This window comes from Sceloporus undulatus, chromosome 1, assembly GCF_019175285.1.
Source record: "Sceloporus undulatus isolate JIND9_A2432 ecotype Alabama chromosome 1, SceUnd_v1.1, whole genome shotgun sequence".
NCBI classification, from domain to species: domain Eukaryota; kingdom Metazoa; phylum Chordata; class Lepidosauria; order Squamata; family Phrynosomatidae; genus Sceloporus; species Sceloporus undulatus.
The window spans coordinates 240,260,419-240,274,477 of NC_056522.1; the positions used below are offsets into that span (position 1 = coordinate 240,260,419).

General features: G+C 37.7%; 2 protein-coding genes across 3 annotated transcripts in view; both read right to left on the reverse strand.

Moving 5' to 3' along the window:
• The window catches only part of SEC22A (SEC22 homolog A, vesicle trafficking protein), a 1,054,631-nt gene that overhangs the window by 979,351 nt on the left and 61,221 nt on the right, over nt 1–14,059 (reverse strand). The window lies entirely within an intron of this gene.
• Nucleotides 1–14,059, reverse strand: part of SLC49A4 (solute carrier family 49 member 4) — a 219,250-nt gene that overhangs the window by 29,340 nt on the left and 175,851 nt on the right. The window contains 1 exon segment of the mRNA XM_042458620.1: nt 8,498–8,625. Within this exon segment, the coding sequence (XP_042314554.1) occupies nt 8,498–8,625 (128 nt within the window).

The following is a 14,059-nucleotide window of genomic DNA, read 5'->3' on the forward strand; positions in this document are numbered from 1 at the left end:
CAGAATCATACAGTTTAAAGAGACCTTAAGGGACACCAAGCCCAACCCTCCCAGGCAGAAAGACACAATAAAGCACTCCTGACAGATGACTATCCAGCCTCTGTTTAAAAACCTCCAAAGGAGACTCCATCACCTAAGGAGTGTGTTCCACTGTCAAACAGCTCTTACTGTCAAGGAGGTTCTTCTTAATGTTTAGGTGAAATCTCTTTTCACATAGCTTGCATCCATTGTTCCGGATCCTATTCTCTAGAGCAGCAGAAAACGTGCTTGGTCCATCCTCAATATGACATCCCTTAAATATTTAAACATGACTATCATGACTAATCTTCTCTTCCTCAGATTAAACATACCCAGCTCCCTAAATTGCTCCTCATAGAGTATGGTTTCCAGACCTTTCATCATTTTTGTTGCCCTCTTCTGGACATACATTATGTTCACTCTGAAACCGCTAACTGGTTAATCATCATGTGAGCAATCCAAATAGCATCATTCTGAACTGGTCTTCCTTTAGTTCAGTGGTTCTCAAACCTTTTACGTTTGTGTCCCCATTTACATCTACATGCAGATGTCGTCCGTCCCCCTCCACTCAACAGAGAATATGGAAAAAAATGTTTATTGTGCTTATTTTTATTCACATATTTATGTATATTCATATTTTATAAGGAAATATCTTTTCTTCTCAAGCAGAGGTTCCAAGCACCCTCCTTGCCTTTCTCTTTCCCTCAAGGACAGAAAATGCTTGGGAAGCAGAAAAGGAGGTCCCTAAGTCTCGATCCCCCTCTTGAGCAACTTTCATGCCCTCCCGGGGTTCCCACCCCACTGACTGAGAACCACTGTTTTAGTTCATTATTGTCAGGTCTATCATTTTGAACTGGCTTTGCTTTAGTTAATGTCAGATCATAGCAAAAATTAATTGACTACACAGTAGTATAATACATTCCAATTCAATACGTGATTCCTGATATTACTGGATTCAGTCTAGAGAGGAGAAAGATAGGTGTGTGTGTGTGTGTCAGGATGGACAAAAAGCAATAGAAGGAGGAAACAAATAGAAAGTAACAGGATCTAAATAAGGTAAACATTCTCTAAATGAAAGGTGTTAATAAGGGTATATATATATTTTTCTTCTGAAAGCAATCTTTTTGATTTAGGCAATCTCATTTAGGAATGTGGTAACATTCAATGTACTTCTGGAAATAACACTAATTTTGATTTAGCTTGACTAAATGTGTGTTTGACTCAAAGTATGACTCGGGTTCTTATCATAAACTTTCCAAGTCACTAAACTTCTCTTCTAGAAGGCACCTCCCAGCTTCTTAAATCAAAAGCTAGTGAAATCACTTTGATAATGTGAAAGATTGAATATGAACTCATGACCTTCTGAAATACTCAGCAGCACTAGTACAGCAGTACCCTATAGTTATAGCTTTGTTGTTGCAGTATTGATATAAATATTTGAATATTTTTGAATAGTCAAAGTGATGGATGCACCGTAAAAACAAGAAGGCATCCCCAGGGATAAGAGAATTGTATTAACTTATAGGTTTTACTATGGGAAGCTTATCTGAGCACTGAAGAAAGAAAACCCCATGGAAGTACCATTTAGAAACTAGTTTGTATCTTACTACTTCACATTTGGTGCCCTCCCCATACAGCAAGCAGCAGCACTAACAGGTATCCATTTGATGGAGTACTTATGACCACTTAATGAGCCAAAAGTGCCTTGAAAATGTAAAATATTCTGCTCTAATTGCTTAGATAGATACTTGTGCACACTGATAAACTGTTTTTGTTATATGTAGTGTGTTCCTTCTTCGTAGTTCAAGGAACTGCCAATGCCCCCATGACCTCCAATGTCAATGCAGAGGAACTTTGGCATTAATGCTGAACCAGCATTGGCTTCTTAAGCAGTAATCTCACATTCCCACCCCAAAGCCAGAGTGTCACTGAGCACTGCCCTTCATTTGAACTCCCATACTTTAACCAGATACACAGTACAGTATATTCTCAAACTTTTAATTAACACAAAAAAGAATACGTTCAACCAAATCAATTTAAATGTGCCATTTCTCCCAATTACTCTGGGGCACAGGGGTTACCATTATATTGCATCATTACCTTCAATAATAAAGATGGCATGAAGCCTTATGAATTGGCACTTAAATAGTTGGTATGTTTCCATCGTTAAGAAATAGTTTCATCTGTGTGAAAGACTGATTTTCAATCCACAAAGCTATAAATCAAGAGAGTAACAAGAGAATGTAATATTACAAATAACCTCAAAAACAATCTCAAAATCCAAACCTATGCCTTGGAAAGGTATGAAAATACAGTGGACTCTTGATGTTCACCTGGGGTTTGGTTCTAGGACCCCTCAATGAATACCAAAATCCATGGATATGAAAGTCCCATTAAATACAATGGTATAGTAAAATGGCGTCCCTTTTATAAAATAGTAAAATCCTGGTTTGCTATTTGCAATATATATCTTTAATATTTTCAAGCTGCAGATCATTTAATTCATGGATAAAGAGCCTGTGGATGCAGAAGTCCAACTGTATGAAGAATTTGACTATACTGAATACCCAAACTGGAGGGCATGCTAAATCCTCAACACTGACAGTTTGCAGATACACAACTGCGATTAAATTTATAATGTGCTCAGATGTACAAAAAATTACAAAACCGGCTCAAAAAAAGAAAAAAAGAAAAAAGGATTTTCATAAAGGGTTGTTATTCCAAAGGACCCTAGTAGGCCACTCAAACAAAGGGCCTGAGGAGCATCCCAGCTAAATTAAAACTATCAAAGGCCATTTTACAAGTGAGTATTCGATAACAACAGTATCCTACTAGTAAAACTGTAACAGGCAAAGAGATTGGATCTAAAAGGAAATCTCACCTTTTGCGATTATTAAGACTAATGGATTCTATTTTAAATGTCTTCATGCCAAGTTCTAAAATATATACAAACATACAAACTGGAGTAAGAAAAGGCTTTTTAAAGTAGCAATGTATTGTGCTCACATACCATAGAAGTATTAGAGGTAAGTGCAAGAAAAGCAAAGGATGCTTGATATGTCAGAGGAAGAAGTCTGTTTAGGTAAGTTACCATCTCTGTTTCCCCAAAGTTTTCTGGAAAACGATACTCATTAGATAGACTGATATACAGCATAAAAACATGGCTAATCTCACACTTTGTTAAGGCTAAGGGAATCCAGTAAAACTTGAATTTGGTGAAACTGACAGGCATTAATCCATCTTTGTATATACAAACTCTTGTAATGATTATCAATACAGGCAATTTTTTTATCTCTATATGCAAAAGAGTTGCTTGCAGTGAAAATCAGTACAAGAGTTTGTATATAGTACAGAGTCTACATTTACATTTTTGTATATACAAAGATGACTTAATGCTTGTCAGTTGTCCCAAGTTCAAGTTTTGCTGGATTCCCTTAGTCTTGTCAAAGTATTAGATCATCCTTGTTTTTTATGTTATATATCAGTCCGTCTAATCAGCATCTCTTCCCATTTTATCAGATTAAAAAACTTTATTTTAGGTGCCAGAATTATTTCAAGATTTCATCATGCTCATATAAAGCTTGAAGTAGTCTGAAAAAAGCAGGAAAGACTTTGTGTCATAGTTTTGGAGGAAACAGTACTTTTAACAATCAAATGAAAAAGGAATAAGCAGTTTGAAAAGGACACTCTTCCACTGAATGGTATTTATAAAAGGAACAAGAGGGAGAAAAACCATGAAATACTGTATATACTCATGTATAAGTCAGAAAATTTACGTTAAAAAAATTATGCAAAAAACCTGAGTCAATTTATCCACAGGTCAATGTAAGTACAGTCGCCCCACCGTTTTCGCAGAGGATCCATTCCATACACACACACGCGAATATGGAAATCAACTGATATTCAAGCCCCATTGGCTTGAATGGCAGTGCACCCCTGTGGGTACCTGCAGGCATGCACCATGGGCACACATCCCATTTTAAGTCCCTCCGTTTGCCCTTCACAAGTAAGTGAAGGACGTGGATTCAAAGTCTTCACAAATGGAGGGACGACTTGCAGTATCTTAACTTTTATTTTAAAAAAGGCAAGAGTATAATCTGGATAAAGGCAAGAGTATAATCTGTCCTGGAAGCACTTCACCCGCCCACTCTCACATCCATCCAGCTTTTAGTGTGAACACAAAAAGTTATGCCTGCTGCAATTTTGTAAGTTCTTTGGCCTTATTTTCTTTTGCTTCATCCTTTAGATACTTTGTTATATGCTGTAATGAACCTCTCCTTTACCAAACCTTTTACACCTCAGTGGGCAGCCCTAGAGGGTATTATACACCCACAGCTATCCCAATATGTAAAGTTTCAGACCACTTTTATTTATAATCTATGGGTTTACTTTATTTGTTAGTAGCGTGGAAAATAAATCCAGGTTCACACAAGCTTGAATAAAAGAACAATAAAATTTTATTTAAATGTTGGTTGTCAGTGTTTCATTTGTTATACGGTTATGTTCACTTGTTCTTGTTACACTTTGTTTCAACTTTATAAATATATTAAACAACAAGTATTCTATTTCAGGACCCTCGCACTGTCCTTATGTACTGTGGTCTTTCCAACCTTATTTCTATATTAGCCCTCAGGCTATCTATCCCTAAAACTCTCTCACTCTGAGCTTGGTCTTAGAGCTGAGCCCTTTCCTTCCAAACTTTAGCCCTCTCAGTCCCTAACGTCTGGACTCTCACAAAACCAGACCCTCACTGTCTGAAACCAAAACCCTATCTGACTTCCAGCTGTCACCAACAGACCATTTATCAGCTTCAGTCTTCAAATTGATTGGCTGCCTCCAGCTCTCATTCTATTGGTTGTTGCTTGGCTGGCCCGTCTCTGCCAGCTCTCCACATGTCCCTAGGTTTTACCCTTGACTTACCCATGGGTCATATCAAAATTCACAATTTTGGCCCCAAAACGTGCCCTTGACTTATACATGAGGTCGAGTTATAGTCGAGTATATATTGTACGCTGTCCTTTTCTTACATGTGCAAATTATCAACCCCATGTTGTTTACATGTGGGATGGACAGTGTGTGACCCATGGCTCACATGCACCCCAGGACCAATGTTCTTGCCAACAGTGCCCCCAAGAGATCAATTGCTTTTGCGCTCTCTCTCTCTCTCTCTCTCTCTCTCTCATATCATTTTGTTTTACACAGAACCACCAATTCCCCTCGTCTTGAAGTATATCAGAAAATGTAAGAAACAAGATACAAACCACCAAATCCATCATCACTACATCATTCTAAAAAAAGTAAAAATTAGAAAATATGTCTATTTTTAAAAGGCAATGCAAAAAGTGTTACAAAAAGTAAGTGTTACAAAGAACCAGCTTACGTTATTCCCAAACAATCATAACAAAATTCCCAGACAATCATAAAGCTCCCAACATAGGAGCCTGTGGCCTCACAAAGGATGGAAACATACTAGATTGCCAAGGAAGTATCTTTTTGTGTTGCAAATGGAAGTTAAATTTCCTGGACTTTGAGAATCTCCCAGTAGCCACATGGTCAGGAGGAGGTGCCAGCCTGCATGAAATAGCTCTCAATACCAGCTAAACTGAGTACAAGAACAAAAGCACACCCTATGACTAACATCTTCTTCTTCCCCATCCCCCTATATGGTTTTAACACCTTGCCAGATGAGGAAGCAAGTGGAGTTTCAAAAGCTTGCAACATGTATATGGTACATTTTGGTTGACCCAATAAAGGTATTACTGTTTGGTGGATTTTGGATGTCACTGGACTTTGCTATATGACAAACAGAGCTACCCCTGAATATGTTTTCCAGACAACCATGTTTTTGGTGTGCTGAAACTTTGAAAGTATTGTCATTCGAGACTGGCAAAACACATCTGGAGTTATCATTTCTGTTTGGTATCAACAGGCAATTTTCACCTGGCAGAGTCTGGACATTTTTTGTCTTAGTAAATAAGAAGTGAAATTTAATGTGTATGATTGTTTTCCTGTGCAGCTCAAACAGGATCAATGTTTGTCAAAATTTACTCTACTGCCAGCATCTGACAATGGTGGAGACAAGCACAAAGGGAATAATTCTCTTCACCTCTGATGAGGCAGAATATTGCAATTATTTGCTATCCCAGAGACAACAACTTAAGCAAACCTTGCTTTGTACTGCTGCTAAAATAGCTTACTTGGTTTTAAAATCAAAGATTCCAGAGTTAATTATTTTAAAACATGAAAAAGTGTTCACAGAATCAATCAAGTGAAAATTATAGTACTGGTAATTTAGGCATTTTTTCCTTCTCGGTCAGATATCTGAATATGCTTTACTCATCTCTGGGGCACAGCTATGAACCAAGGACAATTTTTGGAGTTTCAAAATTAATTTGAACAAGATAGATTTATTTATACAGAGAACACAGTCATAGAAAAAGTATTCATTGAAAGGTCTGTTCATTAATTTAAAACTAAGCGCAGTGGTATAGCTGGTAAAGGGAGTCTCTGTGGTTACAGAGCAGCACAAAAAGAGTATAGAGGTTTTAGTTCTCAAAAGTGCATCTACGCTGTAGAAACAACGAAGTTTGACAATGGTTCAACTGCCATGGCAGCCATCCTACAGAATTGGATTTGCAGTTTTGTGAGGCAGCAGCATGCTTTGGCAGAAAAAGCTAAAGACCTTGTAAAACTACAAATCCCAGGGTTCCACTGGAAGGCGCTACAGCACTTAAAGTGGTGTCAAACTGCATTATTTCTACAATGCAGATCACCCAAAAATACTCTCAAAGTCAAATCTTGAAAGCAAGGTGTAGAACAATACTTCAGACCAAGTGTTCCCTTCTTGATAGTATAGTATCACATTAGGAACGTCTCCACTCAACAGCAATGAGCTTCAGGCCTCTTTAGTTCTATCAGCCCTGACTGAAGTGTGTGCACAACTTGCAGAAAACATCCAGGCAGTGGCACCTCTCCACTTCAATAAACATCTTCTACACTTTCAAACTTTAGAAAGAAAACCTCTCAAATGGAATGAGAACAGCTGACTAAATTTGCACAGAGCTCTAGAGAATGGCCACCAATGTATGAACTCCCCTGTGGCCCATCTCTCAGGTTATTAACATCCAACCGCAGTCAAGGAGCTTCGTATGCCACTTTGACTCCTTAGCAACTGGCTTTTTGGTAAATTGAACAGGGACAAATTAAAGCGTGAGATCCAAAAATGAAAGGGAAAAATTGAAAATCACTGAAGGGAAACAAGCAAACAGAAGAGGGCAGCAGCTAAGCCACAAAAATGGAAGAGAATGCTTTAAAATCAGGAGAGAAGAGGTGGGAGGCCAAAAGTAAAGTCTATAAAAAGAAGAAAGCTGTGGCAAAACATGGCATTAAAGTGCAGCTACTATATCATGTGAATAAGTAAATCATATAAAGCTTACAATATGTAAAGATCAAAATTCTTCACTGGATTTTACAACTCAAGCATCTAATCAGCATCAGCAAGATACCTCCTACAGATGGAGGATGTTATGCAAAAATCATTGATGGTAGATGAATAAATCTGAATTTCAGGTGGGTGGGATGTGGTAAGGAGAAACAGAAATTATGTTATGATATCAAAACATAATGTGAAGTCAGGTGAGAAATCTTAGTGCAGCTCTGAACCAACAAACTGCACTATGATTTCTGAGTAACTTAACATTATTCAAGACTATATCTTCTATGGTTACAAAGTATAACAGCACCATAAACAAAGGGAAAATTGTAAAGTTCATTAGTTCAACACATTACAAGCAAGTTATAACAGCTTCCTATTTCAAAACAAGTTTGTGCTATGATCACAAAAGCAACACACAACTGTCCACATGAATCCCAAGGAAACCAGGATAACAGGTTATTATGAATTTGTTGTTGTTGTTATGTGCCTTCAAGTGTTTTCAGACTTAAGGCAACCCTTATCATGGGGTTTTCTTGTTACGTTTCTTCAAGGGGGGTTACCATTGCCATCTCTTTAACAAATTTCTGTAGTTAAGAGCAAACTTGAAAAAGTTGCCAAAGACAATTCAAGGTAATGGCGTTCAAAAGACCATTTGTTTGCTTTATATTAAACCTAAAATTAAAAGTTATTTCTGCCTTTCTACTCAATAGTTAGTTTAACCCCACCCAAGCAGTTTTTTGAAATGAACACATAGACTTGCGCATATCTAACAGGCACTGCTGGTCCAGAAAATGGTCTCTTCTGCTACAGCAAAAATAATTTCAGTAACTAAGGATGTTGGATTTATAAAGTGGTTTGAAATATTGCAGTAAACTTTGGCTCCAGAATGGCATGCCAATCTGCCCTTGAGCTATGTTTAATTCAGAATGAGAACTATTTTATACTAAATAATTTGCATTAAAATATTATCCCTAACATCCCACATATTGAACAACTATTATCAAGACAACTATTTGTGAAGGATGCGTATGAGCATTCGCATACCTGTGGTTAAAGGAAGATGAATGACAGTTGTTAAACATGTCAAAGTAAACCAGATGGATGACAGAGTTGCTCCTGACAATAATAGGAGAAGTATAAGTTTCAGCATTCCTCTGATAAAATCAGCAAACCTAAAAGAAACATAAATCACACTTAACAAACACTTCATATATTCTATAAACTTAGAAAAAGCATTGCACTTCAGCAAAATTTGTACGGTGGAAATATTTGGAACAGTAATTTCCAAAAGAACAGACAAATAGTATGTTTTCTGGTACAAGTGGATCATTAATCTCCAAAGGTGGCCATATTCATATTTACCTTGACACTGATTTCTTTGGAATTATCTTTACAAATTATGTATTTCACTTTATGCTCCCCTCTGAAGAAGTTTTAGGTCATGAAGCACTTTGGGCCGCAATACACTGTGGTAATTATGAAAATAAAGAGGTTCTGCAGCATGAGGCAACATTATTTTTATCTGTTTCAACATTACATTATTTTAATATTATAGGACAATGCTTGCTTTGATTGGAAACTTGTTTTCCCCCCACAGAATTCCACTAGATTCAAATATTCTAAAAAACCTGACTTACTGGGATTGAGCACTATTATCATATATGCTGCCTGATCACTCTCACTTGAAGGCAGAAGTGACTTTGACAAACTGTGGGCGTGCAGGCACACCCACACACACCCCACCTCTTGTTTAGGTATTGTGACAACCATCCCTGAGGTTCTGTCCCATCTATTCCCGACATTCCAGAGTCAGCCGTACACAGCACACCATGGCTTATGACTCTGGCTTATTTAGGGAGAGAAAGAGATGTCATGATAAACCATGATTGGGAAGCAAAAGTCGACAATGATGTGTTCAAACACTCCCTCTAGAAGGCAAAGTAATTGGATGTCACATATCAGCACAATCAACTTGGATTATCTGAAACCCTTAAGACAAGTCAGTAAGTTGTATCCAATGGGATGTACCCATCCATGAAGAGAATAATGTCCATTTATTTGAATTTTCGCTCAGCCATGAAAAACCACTGGGGAATTTTTGAAAAAGTCAGCCTCAGAGGAAGGCAATAGCAAATCAGTTCTGATGAAATCTTGCCAATAAAACCCCATGTCACCTTAGGGTCACCCATAAATCACAAATGACTTGAAGGCACACATTAATGACAATTCCAAACACAAATTAGTATCCAGGAAGTATTGTAATGGTGTCTCTCACTCTTCCTATTTCACTCCTGTTGACTGAGCAGGAGGCTATGTTTCTTTGGGCCTAGGTTAAGAACATAGGCTATTTCAATTAGGGAGCAGGACAATGGAGACCATATCTTGGCTTGCAGTAACTAAGATATCAAGGGTGGAGTCTCTTTGAATTTCTGAGCTGAAAAGAAATAGAAATTCAAACAGGAGCTACGTATCCATGGGCTCTTAAGCTAGCAGTAATTACTGCAGCTGATAAAATTAATTTATTGCCTATAAATGATATAGCAGTTAAGGTGTCTCCACGATTTTACACCATTTTGCCCATAATTGGTTTTTTTTTTTTTTGCACAGCTACCTTTTTTTCACCACACTTTAATAGCTTCACTTGTGACTTTGAGCTTTATTCCATTATCCATATACCAGGGAGAACCTTTCTATATGTCAAGCCTATGCCTCTCTCTATCGGTACTGTTTTTAAATTGTCTTCTGGAAAACTCTCCCAAGACTGGAAAACTAGATTAAAACTAGCTTGTTGGTCATCTAACTCTACACTGAATCTGTGGCCAAAAATGCTTTTGGAGGAGAGAATTGCAAACAAATGCTTTGAGGAGGCTTTCACTGAGGATATGCAGGTAATGCAATTCTGCTACTTTTTCTCTCTCTGGCATCCAGCATTCAGAAGGACAGAAGTACTCGACTAACTACTCCAAATGTACTCTCCACTCAAAAACATACTTCATCACTCCTGCTTCTACTTTCTCCTTCCCTTAAGTTTTGTGTGACCAATTCAGGCACAGCCCTTGAACCTCAATGTACAACTGTATCCTGCATAGCTTCTAGTTCTTTTGTACAAGAAACAAAAAGGAGAAATTCAAGACTTCCTTCCTGTCATAGGGCTAGTAAAGAAACTTATTGGCTCCTTCCAAGCAAGCTTCACCCATGTGTATCCAGAAAATTCATCCTACAGTTCATATCCACAATTTACTGGTGCCAATCTCACTGTTTATTACATTATGTGACAAAGTTTCTGCATTTTTACTTTGCTGTAGTTTAAAAGATGAAGGAAATTCTGGGTTATGAAGGACAAAACCTGAAAAATATCTCTGATCATTAGCCAATGCAACAAGAAAAAATGTCAGAGAAAAAGGACATTGATTTGTGTTGCTGCACAGTTTTCAAAAAACCAAAACACTTGTGAATGTCACTGTTTGAAGTCATTTTTTCACCTCCTCAACTCTCATTCGACAGCTTCTTACAAAAGGGTACAAAACCCAGCAGCTGCCCAAAATATCCAAGGCTCTTCAGTCATAAACTTGCCATATAAATTATCTGAAACTCTTGGTCTCGAGCTATGAGAATGACAAGACTAAGGGCATAAATCTCACATGGTGGAAGGTACTATATACTACAGGTAACAAAATAATGGAATTTGAAGGCTTATGTTCCAACTGTGCCTTCCTCTGACAGACATAATTTTGTACCACAGGCACAAACATTGCTACTACGTGCAGAGATAGTTTGACATCCAAATGATAGCTTTTGCATTATCAAAAGCTCAAAAGAGACTGGAGTGTGGTGTCCTTTGTATACTGCCTTTAGCTGCAAATAATGCTTGAGAACAGGGCAAAATTATATTACAGTTTAACAGCAGTGGTAGGGAGGAAGTGTTGGGGATTAGCCATGAGGAGAAAGCTACATTACAGTTCTTCAATGGAAACACGTGGGGTAGCAACAAAATTAGCAGCTGGTAAAACAAAAAGTACCCTCACACTAAGCTTTTACAATAGGTGCCAGGCCGCCTGCTTGGTAAGTCACAGGCTGACACTGAAATACATAGGTCTGCCACTCTTGACAAGAATCATTACCTTATTTTCCTAATTACAACTTTCAGCAGATTATAGTCAGTGCAGACATTGATTTAACTCTACACAGATAACTGCTGAACAGGCCGAAAAAGGGAGTGTCATCCATCATGCATGACATATTGCCACTCCTTTTGTGCGCAGAATCCTATGTTAGGTGCTTTAAAATCTTCAGTCAAAGAAAGACTATCAGCTGTTTTATTTTTTTTTAATTATGAATAAATGGCTCAGAGAAGGCATTGGACGCCACAAAATATTTGCATCACTGTGGAATTTAAAACCAATTTTACAGCAGCTACAAAAAAAGTCATTTAAAGGCTATTCTGAGATGGAAACCAGGCTACATATTTAGCAACTTATCGCCTACCAAAGGTCAGTATTTGCATGATAGGTCTGACTCAGCAAATCTGCGCTACATTCTTCTTGAGGCTAGAAAAGAATGACCCACCAAGTTCAGAAGGCTCCAGAATAATACATGAGCAGGAGTAAGAAATGTGATACAAACACAGGGGTAGCTGTGTTGACCACTTAGAGCAGACCTGTACAACTTGGCAGTAGGAAGGGGACAAAATTAAAATAGGTTAACTTCTTCAGGCCACAGATAGGTTTTAATTAAATAATTAAGTCAATAATTAATTTAATAATTTAATAAATAATTAAATTAATGATTAATATTACTGATATTAATTCCGTCCTCATCTGCCTGGCCCTTTCCTCAAAAGAAAGCCCAGCAGTGGAGGAGCCTTGCCCATCCTCCTCCTTCGCTGTTCGGCCTCCTCCCCAGGAAAAAACTGGATGGTGGAGGAGCCTTGCTTGGTAAGTATTTGCCCACCCTCCTCCTCTGCTGCCTGGCCTTCTCCTCAGAAGTCCAAGCAGTGGAGGAGCCATGAAATCATTCCACATCCTCGCCAGCCACCCAAAATCCTTTGGCAGGCTGCATGCAGCCCTGGGGCGTATGTTGTACAGGCCTGACTAACTGCTTTATCACACTAAGGGGCAAACAGGATTTAAATGAGAGTTAAACTAAAGAAAACCATGAAATGTCGTGTGATAAGCATCAGGCATTTCCTGGTTTTCTCTAGTTTAATTCTCGTTTAAATCCTGTTTGCCCCCCAGTGTGATAAAGCAGTTAGAGCTTGCATAGACTGTGCACTTTTTTCATTGGTATAACAAAGATATTATTGCAAAATGAATTCGCCTTTCGCCGACAAGCAAAAACATTTTTATTCAAGCAAGCTTTTTAAAATCATGCAGACCTGGTTTTATGGGGAAGGGGGTTGCTTTAGATTATGTGATTGTATATTCGATATAGATGTTTTAATTGTTTTTAATTTTATGTGGTTTTAAATGTTTTATTTGTGAGCCACCTTGGGTCCCTCTGGGGAGAAAGGTGGCATAGAAATGAAATAAATAAATAAATAAATAAATAAATGACATGAGATTTTACTAGGTAATGCTTATTTTCAAATATGTCTTTATAACCAGAAGAGCAAGGACACTTCTTAATCTGGATAACAATAATGGTGTCCTCTGTCCTGGTGAAAAGGGAAAAGAAAAAGAACTCTGAAGATTAAACATAACCCTCACTGTGAGACTCACTCAAGGATACACCAGGACCCTGAATTTCAGAACCACTGTATCGTTAAGATTTATATCTGGAGGAACCTTAAAATTACTCCAATGTAAGTCATAGTTACCAAATGAGAAAAATCTTTTTTTGGTCATTTGTGTGCTGATTTTTTTAATTCTTTATTTTAGCAACAGCATTTCTATTTCATGTTCTGTTCCAAAAGAATTTATAAGGAACTTACTACTTATTCTAGTTTATAGCTAGAGCAAAATAAATCATAAAGCATCAATATAAAAATAATGCAAAATAAATTACTGTGAAGATACATCAACTGAAACAGCAGCAGAAAAGGCAAAGAACCAATAATTAAAAGATGAAAAATAATATAATTCCATCTACTAATCACTAAAGCTTCAGAGCAAATGAAGCACTCTAAATTTCATCATTAAGGCACACATTAATATTCTAATGTTACCAAAATAGGTGCCACACCAAGGTGTTTGAGGAAGGGATTCCATAATCAGTGTGTCACCATAGAAGGACTGATCTTTTTGACACAACTCATAGCATTTAAAAGCAGCAGCCACTGGAGAAATGTCTCTGGAAATGACTGCAACAGGGAGCTTCATATTGCAGAAGATAGACAGACCTTTAGATAGGGCTCTGGAATTAAAAATTAACAATTTATTTCCTTATGTAGCGCCTCAGGAGATGTGAATCTCCTCTCAGAAGATGTGAACCTCTATCAAACTATGTGGTGAGTCTGAATCTTTGCAGGTTCCACAGCCAATGATGCACTTGAACATTAGGATTTTCCACATTCCAAATTTAGCACAATGCCCTGTTTTGGCTATAAGGCTAAACCATAAACCTTGATTGAATAAGTCAGGTCATGCAACTACATACAGGCCATTCATG